This window comes from Mytilus trossulus, chromosome 13 (assembly GCF_036588685.1).
Source record: "Mytilus trossulus isolate FHL-02 chromosome 13, PNRI_Mtr1.1.1.hap1, whole genome shotgun sequence".
Lineage (NCBI taxonomy): Eukaryota > Metazoa > Mollusca > Bivalvia > Mytilida > Mytilidae > Mytilus > Mytilus trossulus.
Genome location: NC_086385.1, coordinates 15,189,905 through 15,216,034, shown reverse-complemented (window position 1 = coordinate 15,216,034; position 26,130 = coordinate 15,189,905). Strand labels below are relative to the sequence as shown.

The 26,130-nt window shown below is 30.9% G+C and overlaps 1 protein-coding gene and 1 long non-coding RNA gene across 2 annotated transcripts; one reads left to right on the top strand and one right to left on the bottom strand.

The window, feature by feature from the left end:
* The first annotated feature begins 863 nt into the window (after positions 1-863).
* LOC134694122 (cell migration-inducing and hyaluronan-binding protein-like) lies at positions 864-25,308 on the top strand. The gene is made up of 24 exons (XM_063555117.1): positions 864-1,056; positions 7,082-7,301; positions 7,896-8,059; positions 9,424-9,565; positions 10,722-10,889; positions 11,497-11,715; positions 12,072-12,176; positions 12,851-12,987; positions 13,319-13,391; positions 14,143-14,276; positions 14,992-15,122; positions 15,700-15,769; positions 16,220-16,354; positions 16,627-16,768; positions 17,260-17,323; positions 18,091-18,126; positions 18,690-18,821; positions 19,369-19,552; positions 20,475-20,696; positions 21,168-21,361; positions 21,774-21,914; positions 23,002-23,176; positions 23,904-24,047; positions 25,276-25,308. Exons 1-24 carry the CDS (start codon positions 937-939, stop codon positions 25,306-25,308), a joined length of 3,285 nt encoding a protein of 1,094 aa, XP_063411187.1. The 5' UTR covers positions 864-936.
* On the bottom strand, positions 2,025-3,094 carry LOC134695418 (uncharacterized). Its single transcript, XR_010102758.1, has 2 exons — positions 2,940-3,094; positions 2,025-2,577 (listed from the first exon to the last, which is right to left on the bottom strand). It is a non-coding gene; the product is annotated as an uncharacterized LOC134695418 (long non-coding RNA).
* Positions 25,309-26,130: the final 822 nt, after the last annotated feature.

The following is a 26,130-nucleotide window of genomic DNA, read 5'->3' as shown; positions in this document are numbered from 1 at the left end:
TAATATATTAGCGACATAAAAGTGAAAAATGATACAAGATTTAGATTTAAAAGATTTAAAATAAAAACAATCAATCATCCACCATGATAAAATATCAAATAGATCGGATTTTAAGACTTTTGTAAAAGAAAAGTTTGAAATGACAGCAAGAAATATATAAATTGGAGATCTCTTTTATATTGTTAATTTTCTTGTTTTTAAATTTTGTGGTGAAAGTCCGATTTAAGAAAAAAGATTGAAATTTAGTTTTATATATTTGCACACAACATTGCACAAGGAACACCATAAACAAATATATACTATTTAAGCTTTTATGGGATACCCAAAGTTTTTTTTCTAAGAACAGTTTTGGGAAAAATTCCAAGTTAAACATACTATTTTATAAGTTTAAGAATATATATTATGTATGTACCTTTATTTTGTATCTTGTCTTGTGAATTTTTTGATATGTGGTTAAATTTGCCAGAATGGAGCTATACTATACTGACAATCTATATATGTATACAAACACATATATATTACTGTCTAGTATTGTGATTTTATTTATTTTCTGTGTCCTAATTTGCGTCAATTGAACTGTACTATATTAACTGTAACTATAAGATTGACCACTTGACAGGGGTCAACAGTTTTAAAAATCACGATTTCTAAACAACTATTCGTATGCCTCAATTATTTATCAAACCATCTATGTCGATAACGAATCTTCAGGAAAGTAAACGTTAGACATTTGTACATGGTTAATTAAATTAGAACATGGACTGCCATCGGTTATTTATAATTAATTTAAGGGGTACCAATAAGGTTTTTGTACTTTAAACATTCATATTTCAGATTACTTAGATTTAAGTTAGACCCGTGAAGATCCTCTAGATTATCTCTTATAAAAAGGTACCCAGTACTTCGAATTAATTATAAAGAAAAGTAACTTTTAAAATGGAGCTGTTAAAGTTCCTTTTCTGTATGGTTTTAGTTGCTGTCTGTGTAGCTCACTGTCCGGAGTCCGACACAAATTTACTTAAATGGAGCGATCATGCTGGAACGTGGAGCGGCTCGGTAAATATTATTATAATTTAGAATAAAAGTTTTTTTATGCATTGTATAATAACATGAAAGTTATTATCATTTTCATTTTGGATTTTTGAAAGAAGTTGTGTATTTGATTATATACCATTGGAATAACTGTAATAATTAATCAGTCAAATATTTAATTACTTGTTATTAATACAATCAATTACTTTACAAAATAAACTATAATCCTGATAACTATTTCAATATAATTGAATTAAAAAAAAAAGAAATACAAATTGTATTAAATAATCATTTTAATGATTCATATTTAATGAATATATAACTCAGGATTGGCAAAGTATATCCAAAGCGTGAATACCCAGGTTGGAATGCTGGTATTTACTCCCAGAAACTGGTATTAATGGGTTATATGCTTTTTAATATCTAAAAAAAATCCGAATAGTACAGACTTGTTGTAGTTTAATAGAATTACATCTAAACATATTTACATTCTATTCAAATATCAATAAAGAGTGATGTTCAGAGGATTAAACATTCATTTCCTTCTTTATTTTCCTATTATTCATTGAAGTTTTGAATAGTTTAGTATAACTTTTTTTATTTTCATGCTGTGTTTTTAATAATCAAATTTTAACAAATGCATTTTATCGTAGTGTTTAAATAAATTGTAAATTTAAATTATCAAACAATCTTATTGCAAAATAAACACCCTAAGGGGACATGTCATGCACAATTATAGACATGAAAAGTCTGATTATTGTTATCTAAACAAATCTGTGTTATAATCTGATAATTACTTATCAATAAAAGATGTACATATACATTAACTGTTTATTAATTTTTTTTAGCGCCCTTCGATACCTAGCACAAACGTCATACCCCGTGACACCCCTAATTTTGTTCTAGTAATGGACAAACATTGTTAAGAAGAAATTGTTTTACATATACTTATGTAGTCTTGTTTCGTGGCAAATGAATACACCAAGACAATATAAAGTTATGGATTCTTTATTTCGTTTATATTGTAATCCAAAATAAACACCCTGTAATAACAATACATTATATTAATGGATGTAATATAATTAAGTAACTATATAAAAGATTTAAAACATTATGTTAACAATTATGAACAAGGAAACTGTTTACTTTTCCAAGCATTTCAATAATAAAAGAATACTATATAATTTCATTAAGTCGGAAATAGTGATCTCCAATTCTATTGTCTCATGAATACATCTAAATACCAAATCTAATCATAATGCATATGTCGATGCATTAGTAATACATTATAACAGTAATGCATTGAACTGTTAAATACCAAATTTAAATAAGCATATTTAAAAATAACATATACATGCAAAGCAAGAACATACGTGCAAACAAAGCATAAAGCACTTTCTAGAGCAGACAATACAATAAGCAAAACGCACATAGATTCAACATAACATAACCTACCTCACAGGTATTTGTGAAGGCTTGAACACAATAAGAATACAATCACATCAGGTTGATGCCGACATGGTGGGTCATCAATATGGAATATACCTGCAGTACAAATATTAAATTCATAACTAACCTAATCTGCATATCAAAATAAGATAGTTATTATCTTTATCAATTTATGACTTTATTTAATATCTGAAATTATTATAAAACATTCATTCCATAAAACTCAATAGTTTAATCCTTTTACTGAAATTTAGCTGTTTTATATAATTTACTGCTTTAACCATAAAAGCACAATTATTAAAGAGATTTAAAGTTCTTTTAAGTTTTCTATTATTACACTTACATATCACATCTACACATCATTCAAACATGCATTTATTCATAACATTCGTAAATCATGTATACATATAATAAGAAGGATAGATAATTAATATATTAGTATAAGAAGAATAACTGACCTTATAAATAGGAAAACCAAACTCCAAATAGAATATAATATTACAATTTACTAGACAATGAAAATGGTGTCCATTACACAAAGTGACCATGTAGAAATGTGAAGTTCCCGCCAAAGAAATTGACCACTAATCAATACCAATAAAACACAATTGAAACACCTGATAAAAGTCACAACTGAGCGAACCTGAAATATACACTCCGTATAGTTTAACCATGCAACAATATAATACTACACTATTACTTATATATAAAATACATTTATCCTAAAATAACACTTTACCACACTTATTAATTCTAAATAAACAATCATATATATTTAAAAAAAATATAACTAAAGATTTTTTTGGTTTTATGTAAATAGTTTGACCAAAGATTGGTCAAATCATCTTGTCGGATGAAAATTTTTAAAATAGTTTTTAAAGGGGAAATTGAGTTTTTTCAGATTTGTCTTTGGTGTCTACGTGTTCACTTGTGTAACAGTTGTTTAAACTATACTTATTTTCAGATTTTAAAATCTATACTAGAAGTCACAAACGAGTTAACTTATAAATTCAAATACTATGTTTTATTGTTATAAATATCTTTTATGTATTGCCTTTGTAAAATATAACTGAATCCTCTTATAAAATACAGGCTAGTATTACATATTACCCAGTAATGTCCAGTTTAACCAGAATATTTAATTATTTCACATTTTGCTGGGCAGTTGCCATCAAACCAATGTTTTTGCGACCCTTATATATAACTTGAGGAACAAAAATGTTTATTTCAATCATGTTGAGATATCATTAGATTTGGATATACATGTATTTAAATACAACATGTACAAACAAAGTGTTATTTTACTTAATTCATTAACATTATTCCAATGGATTATTTTAAAATTCATTGTAATCAGATGTAACTATGATTATTTGCCAATGTTATCATTAATTTAATCAGCTACTTTGAGAAAACGTGTAATCATTAATTTAATGTAATCGTACAAATGACAAACACATGGTAAATTAATCAATTACATTAAAAGTAATCGGGACCCATCTCTGGATTCAATTACCGACCTGGTCGTAAAAAAGACTTAACATATTTATTTGCTGCTTTTCATGAGCACATTGTACGTTCACGCTTAAAACGCTTCAACAGTTCGGCTCTTATTAGAGGTTTCTCAACATCTTACGAACGAACGAAAATCGCCCTAACTTGACGTGACTTGCCGTAATGAGAAAAGAGGGAGCAGTAATTTATCTTATAATTTTTGATTATCGGCTGTGCTTTTCTTCCCTTTGAAACGTCTTTTACATGTAAAATATGCATGTTTGATTTTTAAAAACCATTTTAAATCAAATACATATTATATTTATTTGATATTATAGGGTTATTGCATGAATATTGGGGAATATTGTCCCGAGTAGAATTTTATATTGCACGAGCTTGCGAGTGCAATACATGTTCTACGAGGGACAATATTCCCCAATATTCATGCAATATCCCTTTTATTGTATAGCAATATAATATTTGAAAGTAAAAATTGGTTTAAACTAAGATTTAAACATTGATGACCTCATGAATTTTGAAGATTTATTGCACTAGTGCAATATTAGAATTTATTGCACGCTAATTTTTGGTTACGTTCTGTGGCAAATATTATATTGCTATACAATATTATATAATATACAATATACAATTTACTGTTCAATCAACACAGTTGAAAGTCTTATCGATCTATACATTTAAGTGAAGAATATTTAATCAAAGGACAGTAATTGTACAAGAAATTCTAATAAACATAATGACACCATCACTAATTAGTATATGTGAAAAAGATAAATATAGATTCATGTATATGGATCGAAAGGGAGAGGATTTTTTTTAATCTTAGCTGGAAGCTGATTAACGGTAAAAATTCTTTCGTGGACACGAGGTAAAATAAATCTAGAAGTGAACGCCTTTCGATTTAAATTTGAAAAGAAAACATTCCAATAAGTTACGGGATAACTTCTTTGCCCCAACCACTTACATCCAAATGATTTCTTCTTATTGATATATTGTTATAAATTGATAGACTTAACAAGAAAAATAAAGGAAAATATTGAAATATATATTTAAACTTATATCTTGAGTTTTTTTGTTTTGTTATCATGGCCTTTCTTATTCTATTTGTGTATGTTTCCTCTATAGTATAATTATGAGTATATACATATTTTTTTTCTTGTTAATTGTTTCCGTTAAGCATATATGGCATAATGTGCATATTTCCCCTGTTTTTCATATTTCTCATTTTTCTTTTTAGTTAGAGGTGTAATTTATAAAAATATATATTTTGATAACTATGTGACTGCCAGTTGTGTTAGGGCTGTAGCACGCATTCTTTCAACAAGAACACACAACACTCTATTTCTAACGATAGATCAAGTGCACCTTTGAATTTCTTTAACTGATTCCCAATAAATAGTAGAAATAAAAAAGCTATGTTACGATATGAGCGTCACTGATGAGTCTTATGTAGACAAAACGCGCGTCTGGCGTACTAAATTATAATCCTGGTACCTTTGATAACTTTTTACGACATATCTATTCAAGATACTCTCCGATACGCAATTATGAAACTCATAGTAACTCAAACCGATTGGACTCATAGAAGGGACGTGTGGATATATGAAATATATTAAAGTGGTGTTATCTCGATCACTTATCAATCCTTTACCAAACGCTATTTTCGCAATGAAATGAATGGAATTTTTCCACTGAACGTTAAACACCAAACAACCAATCAACCAATTGCAAACTAGATGTGTTGAATTTTTTAATCAAGGACTTTATAAGAAAAAAAAATCTTTTTGAATGGACATGATGGATAAGGGAGATAAATCGAACGCATATATACGACATGTCAACAAACGAAACTCAACGTAAGAAAACGAAACTGTAACAACAGAAAATATATTGGAACGCGGATGTTTAATGACAACAATAAAATGCACGGTTGCAAAAAATGATATTAAGTTGTTAACTGTTGTCTCTTAAACACATTGCAGTATCGATAGACATTTATTTGGATTTTTTATTATAACAACATTACTGCTCCATAACGATACGTTCGTAGAGTTTCCTCCGTTCGTAAGATGTTGAGAAACCTCTAATACGAATAGTGTTCAATCAAACAATTAACCGAGCACTATTTCGAAAAATCTGACTCGTCGTGTTGGTTATGAGTAAATAAAATGGAAGATAAAAGAACATTTTTTTAGACATTATTTACATCTTATTTGATTAAGAAAAAACAAATACACTGTAAACAACGATAACATTTTTAAAGTAAACATCGAAACCGTTGTTTTCTGTTTGATAAATATCTATTAACAAAATAAAATTTAACTTTTTTCATGTTAAGATTATGTGATAGAACACAAATCTGACATTGTTTGACACTTACATTAAAAGTCAAATAATGCAAGTCTTGCGTTATCCTTTTGATCGTCAACCATTAGAATTTGCTACACCTTTTTTTTTCAATTTTCAATTTTGTTAAATCTTTTTTTTCCAACTCCAATGAAATGGAAAATTCTTAACACACCTTCTTTATGATAATAATTTGTTCGTGTAATTTGAATGAGAGTGTTTAAATATAATTAAACGCCATATTCAGCTTATATATTATGAGATAAATATAATTTTTTTAAATTCACGGTTCATAGCTTATCCTGTTTGGGATACACTAGAGTCTATTGAGGGTTTTTCATTTCTGAAAATATTGAGTAATTTTCGCCATTCTTAATATCTTTACCCTTCATTTCTATCGTTTATACTCTAGCACCCCATAATTTTCATTCCGTAACATTTGTGTTCTCTGTTCTTGCTATTTGGCCCCAATTTTCCATCCATTAATCCTTATTCTTTCCTCTATAAACCAAATACCCCCTCAAGACCTTCAATCATGTTATATATGTCATGTGACCAATTTAGATTTTGATTTCAAAAATCATTTCACATGATTTGGAATAGATTACTATTATCCGAAGTGCATCATAAACTTATTTGACTGACTGATTATTTTGTATTTTAAAACATTTTTTTATTTTTAGATTCAGGTTGCACTATACTATAAAAAAATCTCCTTCTTTATATATATTTATTCTTGTAGCCACCAGCTGAAAATGACAACCTGACAATCACACAACCAATATTACTAGACGAACAGCCGCCAACTTTGTACTCCATAATCATCACAGCTACTGGTAAATTAGTCTGGGACCCAAACACTGAGGTCCACCTGAAGGTACATTGGGTCCAAGTTGACGGAGAACTACATATCGGATCAGAGCATTGTCCATTTCAGTCAAACACTCACATCACATTTCTAGGTAAGTTAAAGGTTGATTTAAGTCGTTACACGTCTACATTGAATATAATCTATATAATGGTTTTTTTTCTGTAAGCAAATGTTACAATAGCAAAAATAGTATTTTAGTCACTGCTCTTTTCGAAGTACTTCCAACATGTAGGTTTTCTTCCCTGCAACATACAAATGATACTGGTATCTGAATCACTCACTTTAGTGTTGGAGAAAAACAAATAGTGAACCAGTTTACTGCAAGATATAGAGCGGTGCTATTATTGCTATTCGTCTATTGAAAGCACCTGGACAATACTTTATCGACCTATCAACACCAAGTGAACGACATTTCTAACCTAAACTGAATTAAACCCCTTGAAACAAAACATTCGCTGTCTGTTGAATTTTGAAAACAGGAAAAGTAAAAAAGCTCCAATAATTTACCCGACGACAAGTTTATTATTCAATGTTTGTGTGTACGAATTATAAATCATTGCTCCACTATGACGACGATTGACACTGAACGAAGTCATCACATACAATTTAGTTTCCGTCAATCAAGCGTTTCAAAAAAGATATTTGTTTAAAAACTTTGTATAATTATTTTAATTGTTTATTTCAGGAAATGTCGAAGAAAACAATTTGGGTGCTGGCGGAGATAAAGCCTTATTTGTGACAGCTGGTGGAACACTCGAAATTCACGGAAAACCCAAACTATCCTGGACCAAGCTTGCACAAACCGCTCCAAAATTCAACACAGAAACCGATGTTACTGCTAGCCAACAGGTAACTTAAAAGCCGATAATTTGAATTTAACAAATGTGGTAAATTCTTAAAGTCAGTCAAGTGCTTATTATCAGTTTAGGCTTAATATAACTGATCAACGTTATTTACAGGAGTACCATGACGGATGACACTTTGCCACTTAGAGCAGGACCTAATGAACCTTTCGGAACACATATTATTTCTTCTTTATGTTGTATGATAGGCTAAATGCACAACATCAAAGAGTAATTCAGAGACACTTTACCTACTTTTAAACATGCTTACATTTGGCTTCTTAAATGCTTTTTGACGAGTTAATTTCTTTTCCACACATTTATAGTTTCTACTGTCAAATAAATATATTATAACAATAAAAAGATAAAATGCGGTTTGATTGTTAATACGACAAACATCTTCCAGTGACAGAATGGTTTTTAGGAGCATTAAAAACTGAATATTTTGAGAAATAAATCCATTTATACGGCTTTCAAGGCAATCTTTGTCTTAGGTTGATAATCACTACTCTAATCAGTTTCTAACAGAAAAATCAGTCATGGTTTACAATTCTGATAAATATATCAATTATTTTTGCAAAAGCAATGAATTTTAGAATTTTCCTCGGAGTTAAGTGTTTTTGTGATTTTACTTTTACGTCTTTATGATGTTCGATCCTCTTGTTTTTGCCGGTTTTTAGGAAACCTCTGGTTTGATCCATGTAGGGCCATTAAAACAAACTTAACCACTTACCTTTTTGTTTTGTTTTTCATAATAATAATTTATTTTGCATAGTTTTAAAGAAAAAAAAGATGCCAATGTTAAATGTATGAAAACTCTAAGGAGAATCTTTTCCCGCCAAATTTGTAATGGCTTATGTCTCGAAAAAAGCTCATCAACCCTTAGTTTTGATCTTCTCTTTTAGTTTGTTTATTTCTATACCATCATTTTATCAGTCTTTAAAAAAGCTAGTTATTTTGAGATAGATTAGCGAACATCCTTAGACGATCCTTCAAAATTTTAACACCATCTAAAAAGTCGGAACAATACCTGTTTCACTTATATGTCAACTTTCAGACTTATCCACCTCAGAAAATTCAGTACTGTGCTAATAATTTGCTTGCGTTCAATTCAGTACTGGTCAGTAACTTTCAATTAAGTCGATATGATGCTGATGTGCATAGATGAATTAATACTAGTGAACAGTCTAAACATAGACTGAACACAATTTGAATCAATTGAAAATTTATGAAAACTAAAAATCAGTTTTTTGTTCTTTTTTGTCTATTACAATAAAGATGTTCAGATCAAAATGTATATACCGGTGGTTAAACCTAGAACCAGTTACAAAATTCTGGAATTAGATATTAATATATGTTATCTTTTTACAGGAAAATACTAAAAGTAGAGGACTTGCTGTTTACAGTATCAACCCGACAACAGGAGAACTAGTTGACTCAGCTTTTTTCAACTTTGCGATCAATCGTAAAAAATATCCAGAACTGATCATTTCATTTGTAAACTTATTAGAAAGTAAGATATATTTCATATTGTACGTATATTCTGACTGAAATTAAATATATATGTATAGGAGGGTCTGGTTGGGTCCCTCAATTCAGTATTCGTATTAGTATTTTTCTGCTCTCTATTTATTTTGTCAATCATTCTCTATGTTTTGTATTTGAAAACTCCATTATTCTTATTTGTTTTTATACTCCTAAATTCAATATTCTTTATATTTTAAACATTATATTATTCTCTTTTATTTATATTTCAGCACTACCTTATTCTCTATTTTTTTTTATAAACATGATAAACTTATGTTTCTTTTTATTTGATTTTTGTTGCCCATTATCGTACAGAGTTTGCATATCATTCTGTGCCTGATAAAATTTTATTATGATATTGTTGATACTATGCTCATATGATATACTTATAACATCTCATTATGAGCATTTTGGGTAGATGTTTTGAAGTTTTAGAGGTATAGGGGGAGGATTGAGATCTCACAAACATGTTTAACCCCGCCACATTTTTGCGCCTGTCCCAAGTCAGGAGCCTCTGGCCTTTAATTGTCTTGTATTATTGTTATTTTAGTTTCTTGTGTACAATTTGGAAATAAGTATGGCGTTCATCATCACTGAACTAGTATATATTTGTTTAGGGGCCAGCTGAAGGACGCCTCCGGGTGCGGGAATTTCTCGCTACATTGAAGACCTGTTGATGACCTTCTGCTGTTGTTTTTTTTTTATTTAGTCGGGTTGTTGTCTCTTTGACACATTCCCCATATCCATTATCAATTTTATTAAATGAAATCCAACTATTTCAAACAAAATAGAAAAATCCCGCAGTCGAATGTCTTTGCGGTATATTTCTTTTCGGATTTCTAAAAATATCATATTGGCCATATAATGGCCATTGTTATATAATAGTTTGTTTCTGTGTTTGTTACAATTTAATGTTGTGTTTCTGTTGTGTCGTAGTTATCCTCTTTTATTTGATGCGTTTCAATCAGTTTTGGTTTGTAACCTGGATTTGGTTTTTTTCAATCGATTTATGAATTTCGAACATCGGTATACTACTGTTGCCTTTATCTATGTAAGCATTACATGGGCTGATTGTGATCTGATTATTCCAATGCCATATTTCATGTTTTACTTGTGTAAACTATATTTTGTGTTTAATACAGGTATTCCCAATGACAATGTAGTCGGTATTGCATTACACAGAGAATTACCTCGAAGAGACGACATAAGTGGAATATTTGAAGCGATCGAGATTTTAGCTGGACAGACAGATGGAACGAATCCGCTCAGGAGTACTGATGATGCAATGTATGCTTTTCTTACAACAAAAGGTAAAAACAATAAATCAGGTCAGGGGTATTTAGAATGATACGTGCCATATACAATTATAGACTGAACATATAAATATATACATGCTCTTCATGCAACAAACAATAACAAGTGAATCCGCTCAGGCAAGCTCATGATATTATGCATGCTTTTCAAACAACAAAATGTAAAATAATAATTCCATTCAAGGGTCATAAGTTCTTCTTGAAACTTCAGTTAAAACAAAACAATCATTCAGGGATACTGTGAATGTTATGTACGCTATTTTTGTCGATACAAAGTAAACAACACATCCGCTTATGAATACTCCTATTGATTAAACGCTCGTTTGAGAACATCAGTTATAACTCAATGATTATATTGAGGGATACTCAGAATGGTTAGTTCGCTCTTTTTACAACCAATAGAACCCAAGATGACTCAACGTTCTATAATAAAAGGTTAAGGATACCAGGGTTATTGTAATCTCTTCTCACCACTAAATGTTCAATAGTACTACTAATAGGAATATGAGATCTTGATTATGCGAAATAAGATAAAGAGGATTGAAGTCGATTTATAGGTCCATTTTGATGAACACATAAATAAAAAGGCATATTCTATTTACAGGCTCAACTGCCATGACGAAAGAGGTGTACCTACCGTTAAAGTCAGAAGGAAAAACGATTGCCGAAGTCTCAATGGTTGTTAGAGAAATTGTCATCCAAGTGACGAGTACCTATGATATGAATATGAAAGGAAATTCCAAAGCTGAAGTATTAGTCGCAGATGATACGAAGTACAGACCAATTTTGAATTTTATAGAAGATGTCAGCACATGGAAAATAGGTAGCTTCAGTCATGATTTGATATTGTAGAAAACAATAATAGCGGCTGTTAAATGCACATTTTTTTTCTATCTCGGGACGTTTATTTCATCATGTTCATGAGCAATAGCTCACACTTTTATTGTCACATCCTCACGTTAACATTTATTTTATCTTTGGGTTTATTTGAGGGTCTTGTATGGATCTTTATAATGAGTACAGAATAGTGTTTGTATTAAGACCTTATTTCCAATAGTCTTTTTACTTTAAATTGGCTCATTTTGTGTTATTTGTTTTTAGTTTTGACTGTTCTCTAAAATCTGTTTCTTTTTCGACAACCAAAGAAGAAATGTTTTGCATCTATTGTTTACTTTAAAGGAGATACTGTTGTTATTGCATCTACCGACTACGACTGGAAGCAGGCGGAAGAGAAAACTCTCATTGAATGCCCGTCCTGCAATGATAACCAGATACGGGTATCGGGTAAGTTTCAGATAATATGCTTTGAGCGTTCTTATGAACAATCATGAAGTTGAATCCAGAAAAGCGCTTCGGCCGCATGGAATTTGCAACTTGTCTTTAAAACACATTTCGTTTGCATGTATTATACATTTTTTCTGGTTTTAAGTGTCCTGGGTGAATATAAACCCGGAAAATCCTGCTTCAGACAAGAGAAATCAAATAGAACCTAAGTGTTATTTTTGTTTTTGTTTTTTTTTGTATCGAAAATACGTGCGTTTGCAGTATTTATAATTTTTTTGTTGCAAAAGATACATTCTGATTTTGATATGAAAAGGATTACAATCTGATTGATTGACTTCATTATTGGAGAATACTTATTGCATTTTTGTTTTGATTGAAACTTTTAAAAACATACCAATAGGCTAAACTGATGAAACAGCTGAAGTAGATGAAAAAAAACCCGCCATAATAAGATTTATTTTATGTGTCTTGAAAATCAGATTCTTGTGTGACTCTTACATGTCTTAGAAAATAATTGTATATATGGACTAAAACTATCATAAAACTTTGCAATAGGTGTGCAGTGGTATATTTGACATATTTATATACAAATGATAGAAGACAGAGTTCATCAAGGGAAAGCAAACATATGTCTAGTATTGCTTTATGTATTTTTTTTTAATCTTTTTTGTCAGGTCCATTGAAGTTCACTCACTATGGGGAAATCTACAAAAATGTTGATATGAGAGGCGAAGTTGGATTATTAACCAGAAACATTTTGTTCGACAGTGAAGATTCTGAAGGATCAACTACATATGGTGGAAATCTTAAGGTAACTAAAGACCACATAATAAGTCGATGAAATCGTTCACAATACTATCAATTCATTATTATTCATTTATGTAAATAAATTATCCGAAGCAGTGTCTGCTTCCTCTTAATTGAAAGTCGAATAATTGCTCTTTTTTGGAAATTACATAACTTCTTCATTTCTGTTTTTTTCTGTATATTGTAATACTTTGTAATATAAACACACAATGAGTTTCCAAACCATTATTAGGTATTGAAACATTTAAAAGTTAACATTGTCAACAATGTCAAGCTCTGAAAGTATTCGGGAGCTTTCACCATGACAATGTCATTATAGTTAATTCTATATTCAGGCACTAAAAGGATTCAAAAGTGTTCATATTGAAAATGCAGAATTCAATGACCTTGGACAGCAAGAAGTTTTAGGTAGGTAAAATAACGTTTTTTAATTGGTTCACAGTATTTAATTTAACAAGACAATTATATTTACCTCCATTTTGCTAGACCGTGTCGAGAAATTGCATTGAAAATGAATTACTTGACCTCAAATATAAATCTATAAAGATACCTGAGTAATATTTTGGACATCAAATACACGTTTCGTCTACAGAAGACTCATCAGTGACACAAGATAAAACATTTAAAAGGAGTTAATTTAGTATTAAGATGAAGAGCATTAAGGACACTTGACGACTCTTTTAATAAAATAAGTAAAAATGCCAAACGAAGCATTGTTAGCTTCCAAACGGTGTTCGAAAGAATGAGTTCAACTTCATCACTTTGAACTTTGGGTATATAGCTTCCTCGTAAAAAGCAACCATCTGTAAGGGAAATTATGAAAACAATTCAACGGCTGCAGTAACGTATTAACTTGGAGATAAATGTTCCATATGCAAGTGCTGTTGGAATGGTTCTTCATAGAAAAGGAATGTTTACATTTCGGTAAGATATCATTCCTTTTAATTTGCCTCAAAGATTCTGAACCGAAAATCATTGTCAATATTAGAAAAATGTCGACAAGGAATGAGCACATTTAGTTCCAATTGAAAAGTTTTGTTTTCTAGTTACTGTGTAATTGTTACCGGTTACATTATTGTTATATAATAATTTTCAATCCTACCACATATGATAATCTTTATAATGTCGTTAATTTCCTATTTGGATAATACACTTACAGGGAGATATCCATTACATTTCCATATGTGTGAAGATGTTGATTTGGATGAAGCTACAAGGCCATGGATCAAACACAACTCTATCCATCATTCAAATAGCAGATGTGTTACTGTACATGGAACACATGGTGTTATTGTAAGTATGAGCATAAATCTCTTAGTCCATGGATGAAACACAATTCTATTCAATATTCAATAGAACAGATGTGTTACTTCACAGGAGACACGCGGTTCTATTGTCCATATGGCTATGTGTTTATGTGTTAGATTTATTGATTTCTAATTTTCTCCCCTTTCATTCTTATAAAACGGAACGATGTCAGTTCAAACGTTATAATTAACCCATACATTTCTATGTATTTATTTTCATATTGTAATATTCATTGACATGGATCAGAAGCATGAAAATTACCATTCATTCATATTACCCAGAAACATGTGTAGTAAAGACTCCTTTTCAGGTGATAACAAGAAAAACATATAAAAAATGAAAACATGTTGATTAGTCTAAGCATACGACGCGCTTTTCTCGATAAACAATCCATAGGGACCATCAAAGCTGAATATTTGAAACCAAATAATGTTAAAGCACCGACACAGTTGAAAAGCCTTATGATTAAAAGGACCTAAAGGTAGCTAAATCATTAAGATCATCATTGTAAAAAATAGCACTTAGTCTAGTAGTTTTAAGGGTATGCTGAGTAAATGATATATACAGAAGAAGTAAAGAATTTTCTCATTTCTGAAGAAGTTCGGTAGATGAAATTGCTGTGAACCTTTATTCTTAAAAAATATAGCTCTTTTATCGATAATCAGTAACCGATAATATCGATAATTGTTTGTGTTTTTAGGTTGAAGATAATGTATGTTACATGACAAAGGGTCACGGTTATTTCTTGGAAGATGGTGGCGAAAAGAGAACGATATTGAATGGAAACTTAGGACTTGGTCAGGAAAAAGGAACACTTATTATATCTGATATGTAAATATCTTAGATATTCCATAATTGCAAGTTCTTTCTATCAAATGTCTAAGGAGCAGAATTAGCTCATGAAAAGTAATTAAAATCAGTACAGATTAATTTATCAAATTTATAATTTCAACTATTGTCATTCATGAACAAGCTGCATGTATTAAACGTAAAATCACGTGCTAAATATTTAAAAATGAAATAATAAAACAGTCATACTAAAACCTTAACATATTGCACATAAAAGCATTGTTCAGCTCTGATGTTACATAACGTATACTAACACAAAGTCAAATGCTTTAAAGATAAAGAAAATTTAAAACGAGATTAACGTACAAACGAGAAGGACTTACTTGAATCCATTACGTAATATTTTGAAGGAACTGTGAGTCTTAAATTATTTGAATTTAAAGACCGTAAACCAATAAAAAAATTATACTTATCTTTAAGTAGACATTTATTGAGATTGTCAAACGAGCTGAAAGTGGCGTTAAACACACCACCAACAATCAATCAATCAATCATTTTCCATGACAAATTAAAGAAGAAATTCAGCAAAATGTCAAACTGCCATTTTCCTGTTTTTCAGATCACCAACTACCTTCTGGATCACGAATCCTCTTAGTTACGTCAGAAACAATGTAGCAGCAGGGGGTGAAGTAAGTGTTTACTCAATTATTACTGATCAAGTAAAAACTAAACTCACACTGTCGGATGTCAAGTTGGTTCAGTGTATATTATTCAATATATGTTTTAAGCATTCAATATTAATGTTTTTAAGTTTTCGCACATCTAAAAACGAATTTACCATTACAATTTATCATTTTGAGCAGTTTTTTTTGTCAAGCATATTGTTATTTAGTTACTTTAATTTCAATTCATCATCAATTCTTTTATTTGTTTTCCGGGCAAAACTTTTCGGACTTATCTTCATATCTTTTATAAAGGGATGTATGTATTTTAACCATTCATATTTCTAGAAATGTTTAGATGGCAAGCCAGTAATCAATCTAAATCTGCCGCTGAACTTGAAATAGCCATCTACTCATTAATGCATTCGTCAACCAAATCATGAGGTAACGTATTAACACATATTTATTTTTGTTTAGGGAAAAGGATATTGGTTTACATATCCACGAATTCCTTTAGGCCCTTCAGCTGACAAAGGATATATGTTACAAGACGAAGCAAGACACACAGTTATATCTGAATTTGACAACAATGTTGCCCATTCAAATAGACAGGTAGGGATGGAATATCAGTTTTTCAAATCAAAAAGTACAAATTCAAGGAAAATCAAAATTAGATAGTGATTTATAAAATGGTTAAATCGAAAGCTCAAATACATCAAACGAATTGGAAACAATTGTCATGCTCCTGGCTATATACAAGCATCGACTTATGTAAAAAATGGTGAATTAATCTTCAAAGCTTGTTATATGTCTCATTTTTAATACATTTAAATGTGTTTTATTTACTGTAATATGTTTATTTGTTGTTTCTAAACTAACTTCAGCATGGCTTTTTCCTTGATAACGAATTTCACCCCGACGGAAGTGCTACTGGATATAACAGATACAGACCTAAGGAAGATCCCATAATGCATTTGAAATATCAGAATTCTACTGATAAACCATCTATAATAAACAGAATGACAGGTAAAACAATATCAAAGTTATATAATTTTGTGTTTCAAATAATTAAATATCTCTATATTATGAAGAGAATATGATTTTTTTTTTGCTGAATATTTTATTTTCCTGATTTTTTCTCCTTACATTCAAAGAATGAATATTAATTTTTTAATATTAAAAAGATCTAAAGTTGGCAAATTTGTAAAAAAAATGTAAAAACCTTAATACCGTATACATTTTGCGTATAACTTGTTTCAAATTTTAACATAGTGAGTCTAGTATTGCAGACCAAATTGATTTCTAGATTGTTAAAATATTTTTGTCAATTTGACGTATTTATTGCATCCCCTATACTTTCGGTCCTCTATGCTCTTGACCTAAAACCTTATTTAGATTTCATTTTTTTTTATTCGAGTGACACTGATGCATATTTTATCATGCTTAAACAATATCGGGTATTGAAAACAAATTTTGAGTCTTTTTATTAATGATGGGTCATTTTACATCCATTTCAGCTTATAAGAACACACCAAGAAACGCATGGATTAGAGGAGGAATGTTCAAAATAACCCATGCATCGTAAGTTATTTCTTATCGCTGTTATATGATGCAGGCGTATTAACACGCTTTGATATTTACTTCATAATAATAGTGATACTTTCTTTATTGCATAAACTTTTCTTCCAAATACTGATGCTCAAATATCGAAAATTTACTACAAATTGCGTTAAACAATTCGAGAGAATCACTTCCGAAATAAAGTAGATAGGGTGCATGGCAAGGAGAAAGTATGCATAGTTGACGGCACAATCATGACAATTGTGAATATAAACAAATATAAAATAGTATAAATATTTCGGCATCTCAAGATCCAAGACACCATGTTTGATGTGAGATTACAACACACAGTATCATCTCAGTTTCATGTGGTGTTTTATTCAAAATTGTTGACAATAAAATTAAAAATAAGTGTCAAAGAAAATGGCGAAAATCTAAGCTTGTAGTGATAACGATTAATTGATACAACATTGAAAACTTCTACTTTGTAAAATTGAACAGACAACTAGTTCTACTTGTTCTTAAACAATAAGATCAAATATATTTTTAAAAAGGCAGGGATACTCAAACGAATGGGATATAAGTGGCTCTCGTTCTGCAATAAGCTAGAACTGCTACAAAAATTCAAAGTCTATAATAATTCATTTTTCTCCCCCTTTTTCAAATTTTATCAGTTATCTCCTTTCATCACGTCTTAATTTGTACAAAATAACATTAAAACAACATGGCTTGCCATACTGTAATGTAGATAAGTAAATAAAATATATAATTGATTCTTCATTTAATAGGTTAGCAGACAGCGCTGAGTTACTGAATATAGTCAAGTAAGTTTTACTTAAGCACACGTATGAATGCACCCACATAGAGCACACACTTAAATGTACACACATTATCGCACCCGCGTACACATTCTTATTTTCGTTTAAAATATTTTGTGTTAATTCGATCAATTATCGAACCTTTTATTTTTACTGTTGCAAAATTTATTAAACTAATTTAACATCAATGAATAAAGCTCTCTCATGCAAAGCTCTGATTCCTTGTCCGGCTGTTGCTATCATTTCTGTCCTTAATTTAAAAAAACTTTTTTTTTCTCCAATACTTTTTAAATTGCATAATAGGCCTAGTCATTTATTGTCAAATGCGCATCTGGTGCAGAAAAATGAATGATATATCAATGTTAAATGCTTCCATTCCTTATCTAGGATTACTATTCTTTATTTTATCAGTTTAAACATGATGATTGTAACTACTGTCAAAATTATATTTTGAAATGAATTCGAACCAAACATTTATTGGATACTAACTTTGCCTTTACTTTTGTTTTATTTGAAATCGGTTATTAATGTTTTGCTATATCGTGTGATTCTATATATGATATATTTAGAGAGAACTCTGCACTGCAGTTCGTAGACCAGAGTGTATTTATAGGAGATTCTCCTAATTTAGGAGAGCCAGCAGAAGTAAACGGCCAACCGGTATCAATTGGGAGATCTTTTCCGCAACTTTCCGCAAATATGTAAGTAAAACCAAGCCATATATATCTATGACGTTTAAGAATGAGTGATCATTATTCAATCTTTACATTAGCCGTTATAATGAACTTGAATCGATTTTGAATAAATGAAAAAAATATATGACTAGCTAATACAAAAAAACACGTTTTTGACGACTTTGAACTGAATGAATTTTAAGGCCGTAGAACATACTCAAAAGATAATCTGCTTTACATTGCTTTCACATTTTAAGATTAAACGTTTCAATTCACGAAATCTAATACACTTTAGAAACGGCCTGTATAAAATAGACATACATATTCTTGATTAAATGTAAAAGTAAGACTGTTTCAAGTCAAGAAATTTGAAAAAGAATCAACAGTAGACATGTTAACATAACTTATTTTGAAACAGAAATATGTACCTTTAATAAATATTGTGTTTTTAATTGACTTTTAAAGATAGTTAATTCCTGTGCAAAAACAGATTTACCGGTAGACGAAAATTGACAATATAGATACTAGTATATTAATAACATAAATATGTTGTTATATTTTATTTAATTTTAAGGATGGAGAGTTTCAATCCAAGAAAAGGGATCGCATTAAGAAGAGGGCCTATTTATGTAACAGATGTTTTCTTAGATGATTTTGCTGATAACGAATATTACCAAATGGGAGCCATTAGTTGGGATAAAATGCAAGGACAATCCCCTTTTCATGGTATAACTAATGCACAATTTGGTTTTTCTGATGTAAGTTTATTGGTTGAGAAAGGTCCTCAGTAATTGAGTGGTCTTATTAGTTTCGAAACATTGATAACATTGATAAGAGATCAGGTCAATATAGAGTCTGTCAGTTTGAACTCAATACCAGTCAAGATGGTTTAGACTTTTAGTTCCAAACTTTATTGAGAGTTTAACTGCCTGCAAAAAGCACAACATTGAGACGAAAGATATTAAAGGGTTGACGTCAAACAAAAATTGACAAATTCATGGCAATATAAAACACAATTAAATATACAGTACCTAATATAACACAGAAAAAGCTAAAGGCTCAGGTACAGGAACGTCACCGAAACTGGTGGAGATCGTGAGTACGCTTAGCGAGGGTACGCAGACCCAGCTTCACACACACTAATGTGTGCCACATTTGAAAATAGAGGATCACCGCCAACAATCAATGCAACAAATCAATCAAGAACTACCTTAAAATCTAACACTTGTTCTATAAAGAATACAGCTACAAAAGAATGGTTGATTTTTCAGGTGCCGCATGTAGAACAAGGTCTGTTTACCTTTCTGGAGCACCTTCAATCATTGCCATATTTTGATGGTTTTTGTGTCGCTGAGTCAAGTTTTCTTCTTTTTGGGATTTTACTCTTTACAGGGATTTTGCACTCAATGACTGTCATGTCATTTTGACATAATACATTTACAGATATTTGTACCGAATTTGGTATATTATTGATATTTGGTATACTTCAAGTCACCTTGAAAAAGATTGTATTTCTACCTCAGCAAAGCAAAGGAAACTTATGATCATAAGACATAATATGCTTTATTATATATTGCATATACAATTCTTGTTACTGAATTTACCAAATAGGTACACATGTATTTACGGCAATAGCCATATGGTTGTTATTCTATACTCATTAATATTTTTCAACCACAGCCTAGTGAGGGAAACAGAGTCAAGGGCATTCTTCAGGATGAAACAACGCGAACTGGTGACGATATTCGAACATTCAGAGATTTGGATAATTCGATGCTAAGCCTTGATGTATCTGATGATTCAGTCGTTACAGTTCTAAGTCCTGAAGCATTTCACATGACTGAAGAATGTAAAATCAGGTCAAACTGGAACTTTGGATACTGTAAACATGCTTATGGGAAAGTAAGTGGTTGCCTTCTTTATCACCAGGATAGCTTGATTTCAAATACAGCGACACCTGGCTAAACCGAATCTTGCTAAGACAGAGAACCTGTGTAAACCAAACATTTTCTAAAGCACCGTCATATCAAATTATATGCAATGTAACCCTGATAAAACCGAACATCGTCCAAAAACCGAACATAATATTAAGTACCGAAGAGGTTTAGTTTAAACAGGTATCACTGAAACAAAAAAGACAAAACAATGAAACAAAGATACGAGGCCTTAAATTTGATCACCCAGAATCACAAGACTCATCGAAGGTGCCCCAATAAAACGAAAAGTAATGCCTAGGTTCTCCGTGAATATATATATTACCCGTAAAGCAACGAACGAATTCGTCTTTTTCATATTTTACCCAGAATTGGTTTGATTTTGTTGTGGCGAACTATGAAAATGTCTTAATAGAAACAGTATTTTTTTTTCAAACAGTTAGCTATAAAGTACCCCACAGAAAACGTTTTAACGATGACAAGAGATGATGACTACGAGACCGCCCGAGTAGATGCAGATTCACCAGGTGATGCTAGCTTTCTGGTCATTACAGGAGAAAGTTACAGTTATTCTATGTATTTTGAAGAGGCAGTTCCGAACGAATTCGGTATACTAATGGTTGGATTGTCAAAGTAAGTTGGAAGAAATTAATAGAAATGGGTAGATTCAAAAAAATGTTCCGAAAGAAATTAACTTTAGAAGGGTCGGATTGTGAATGTTAATTTTATCAAAGGGATCGGAATATCATTTATTTTCTCAAAAAGAAATCATCAGTTTGAAAGTTATTGGAATGTCAAAGTGAGTCCTAACTAGACACAATCAATTTTTCATATCAAATGATCGGATTGACAAACCATATTTCATACATATTATAGTACATCGATTAGATGGTAAACCAATGAAAAAAGGGCAGTTTTCAACAATAGACATACTTCTACACCTTACAAGTTACATTATCTCTTTGCCAAATTACAGTTTGAAGTTATTTCTTGAATTTACTTAAAACAATAGATGTCTTTTCACATGACTTTTCTCTTCTTCCAGATCACAAAGTGTACGACTAGGAGTGTGTATCCCATCTGATGCTACATTTAGAGTTTTTGGAGGAATGGTAAAATGGGCAGCCGTAGATTCCTTAAGCGATGTTGATGCGATCGGAGACTACTTTTACGATTCCGATACTGGGTGTGTGTTGTTATTGTTATTCTATTATTCTATAGTTTGAAATGCCAAATTATTTGTTCATGATATCTTAATAATCAACACTTATCGTTTATAGTTTTTACTTTATTGAAAAGCACTTTACGTCCATATTGGCCAATGTCTTAAAACATTTTACATTATACACAGTTTACATATATAAAACAAGGAAAAAAACTAAGCAGACACTTTGAACTATAAGACTATTCATTTCCCCGATTGATGCTGAAAAATTAATCAAACTTTTAAATTCATATTAGAGCGCACTGGTTCCGGGATACAGCAAGTAAAACCCTCTAGGAATAAAATCGCTAATGCAATATCAATCACTATTGGCTATCTTGTCTTTAGTTCAAACAAGGTAGTAGTAATTTCATGTCGAAACTATACCGTATCCCGATTGGTGCTGAATAATTAAATAAACGTTTACTTGCATGTTTGAGGGCACTGGTTCCGGGAAGTTTGATAGTAGATAGATAGGTACATTAGAACTCTTATTCCCTCCAAGAATTTTTAATACATTTTTGTATTACATGCAAAAGACAGATTTAACAAGGGTTCAACAGTAATCTTAAGTGCCTATAGCAAGTTACAACTCTGCCTAGGAACTATTTTATTTTAAATGAATATTACCTTCTTGTTTGTTTATTTTTTTGACCGACCTCCCATCAGTAGTTTTATTTCTCTAAAGCCAAAGCAATGGCATCAAGAATATCTGATGATTTAGCAGGTTGACATGTACTTACACAATTTAAGAATTGAAAATCAAGTGCTGGTTGATTGCCAGTCCAAGATTTCTTGCATAATCACTTTTGAAATAAATCTTCAAATGTTTTTTTTTAGAAATAACATCTATCAGGCAAGTCTACCTAAGGTGAATTAAGCTATTTAGATTTAGGTCCTCTATGATCAAAGTGAAAGTAAACATTAAAAACCCATTGGACACACCAAATTCATTTAACATGACTGTCTTGATTCAAAAGAAGTTATAAAATGTTACGAATCGTAACTGTCTTTTTGTATACCTTTTTAAATTGTTTCTGTGTTAAAACCATGTTTTCTCTATACGTAGGTACCTTTCTATGTTCTTGTCTGACTCGAGAGAATTTGAAGCAGGAGAAGTAGGTGAATGTGTTGGAGAGGGTGAAATGTGCAGAAGAGTAATGGTAAAAATTGAAAGTGGCGATCTTACCCAGACTGACTGTCTTAGCGCTGCTCATGAAAAATTTAACCTTTCATCTAGCTCGGTAAGTTGATTTTACAAAGTTAAGGGTTACGAAAAATGACGATGCCAAGTTTAAATGAAATATGCATCAATGCATACAACAATGTATAATGTCATTATTTAACCGGATTACAATAGCAGATAATGTAGTTTGTTCAAACATTTTATTCATTTAGATTTGAATGAGTCTTACTCCATGTTTGGCCAATTCGGGTTTAATTGTACATTGTTACATCTAAAATATTTTGTAAAAGTTTTGGTCAGAATTAATTCATAAAAAAATCGTCATTATCGCATAGTTCAACTTTCAACAAAATTGAAGCGAAGTTTAGTATACCCAGTAAAGAAGGATATTACATAAGATAACATTGATAATGGAAATCTTTGCACAACATGCCATTTTTTTTCTCACACGCATTCATGAATAGAGATATGAAAAATAAGTATAAAGTTGTGTTAGTTGACTTTATTATGTAATGCAACGTTAATTAATATGTTTTTTCGTTGTACCATTGTTCAATTGAGGCGATGCCAGAATAAAATGATATATATATATATATTAAATATTAGTACTGTAGAGGAGAAGGTTTTTCTGTCGAGCAATGCTTTGAACCTTTGTTTTAAATTAATATCCGCATAATTTTCATTGAAAAGACATATTGATATTGTTCTCGGGTATATGCATGCCCAACGTCTGCATTGATTGATATATTAATAATGAATCCTACTATATTTTTTAATTCTTTTAGTCCGAATCTCGAAGGAGGCTTACAACATTACTTGAATTTCTAAGCAAAAGACTTAGCCACGGAAGCAGACAAAAACGATCTGTTGACATTGCTGGAGCAATAGATACCAGAGAACTTCCTGCTTCTGCTAATGAACTACCTGCGGTAAGAAATTTCGCATTAGAATAACACTCATATTCATAATCTTACTCGAATATTTCAGAATTCGTTATTGTGAAAAGAAACTTTTGCAGCTCGTTTTAACATTCAAATGAACCATTACATATGAGCCAGTCCATGCGAAAAGGTACAAAAACGAAAATTTTACGAAATTCTAAACAGTGTGCATAATTATTGGTAGTAGACTTGTGATTTATAAAACACATTTACTTTTCCTCATATCATCAAGCTGTGGTCTACACGCACCTGCAAGTGCTGAGACCCCCCCCCCCCTTAGTTTTATCAAGATTTTTAATGAATTATTTCATAAATTTCAATCATTTTCAAAGTAAGGTTTAAATGGCTTGATTTGCCAATTGATAATGTTAGCCCCGGTAGCAGTGGGGATAAGGCTCTCGCTTAGGATGCTGAAATCAATGCAATCAAACCGGGCAATGGTTCGAATCCCGTTCAACTGATGTTGTTTTATATAATATTAAATAACTTAACTTAAACACAATATGACATAGTTTTTGTATTTTTCCTCATGATTTTATGTTGTCTTACTTTCTTTGAACATGTAGAACTGAGTGAAATTATTGACTTTTGTCTCTGTATAGTATCGGGTTTTTTTTTTTATAGTTTCTGGTCGGTAAAGCATTATTCGGGGGAACAAATGATTTTACTCTTGTTCACATACAAAAAATTCAGATATTTCTACGTCTTTTTCTGTTTTAGTTGACAAATTCGGGATATAATTGACAATTTTATGAATGTTTACATTAATGTAACTTTTTTCGGATAAATCGTTTTTCAAAAATACTAAAACAAACTTTGATAACGTGTCCTGTAAAGTTTACCAAAAGGACTTTTTGTACCTTTTCGCATGGACTGGCTCATATATCATCTAAAATTTGAAAAGAAATTTTAATGCACTACCCAAATGTTTGGCAAAAGAAAGTGAATGTTAAATCGAAGAATTGAGTAGGGACACACTTAATGAAACTCGAATCAATGATATTACCAGTTCATAGTTGGAAAAAATGATGAAATGTTGTATAGTTGACATGGAGATAAATCTCCATTAAGAACCAAATGACGTAACTGTTTGCAAATATAGGACACCATACGGCCTTCAATAGTGCTGATTTCTTTTATGTTATTTAGCTATACTGCAATCTTTCAATTCATCGATTCTCTGAACTTGACTTATAATGTTTGTATTTCTTTTCAGAACTGGGGAGCAGGGTCAACCAGAGGACAATAGATAATAGTTTATGAAAATTAAAATAAAACTGATAAATAAAATCATACTCATTTGTTTTGTTTTATCAACAATTATATTATGTACATGCCTTGTCAGGTTCACCTAAATTTCAATGATACGTTCATTGGTAGTTGCTGTCGTTGAACAACCCCTTAATAGTAGACTCGGTACACTATAATAAATAAAATAAGTAAGTATGGGCCTGTCCCAAGTCAGAAGCCTGTAATTCAGTGTTGGTCGTTTGTTTATGTGTTACCTATTTGTTTTTCGTTCACTCTTTGAACATGCATAAGGCCGTTAGTTTTCTCGTTTAAATTGTTTTACATTGTCATTTCGGGGGCTTTTATAGCTGACTATGCGGTATGTGCTTTGCTCATTGCTAAAGGCTGACCTATATCTATTAATGTCTGTGTCATTTTGGTTTCTTGTGGAGAGTTGTCTCATTACCAATCATACTACAACTTCTTTTTTATACTTAAAGTTGACGACGAAGTGTACGGTTTTTAATAGATAGCAAAAATCCCCACAAATAGAAAAAACAATGAACATGGAACTCAACATAGATGAATGAGTTCTGGGACGCATTTATGTAAATATTTGTAGAAAGCACATGAGGATGTCGCTTTTATAACTTATCCCAATGTCATGGACATTAGTCTCAAATAGAATTATGAACACATGTCACTGTTTGTTAGCTTGCACTTCGTGCACTTCAGATAAAAACCTTATACGTTGTTTCACGTGATGTAAATAGTTTATCTTATCACCACTGCAACGTATGAAGTCATATTTTCCGCAAATATAATTCATCTTTTGTACCTG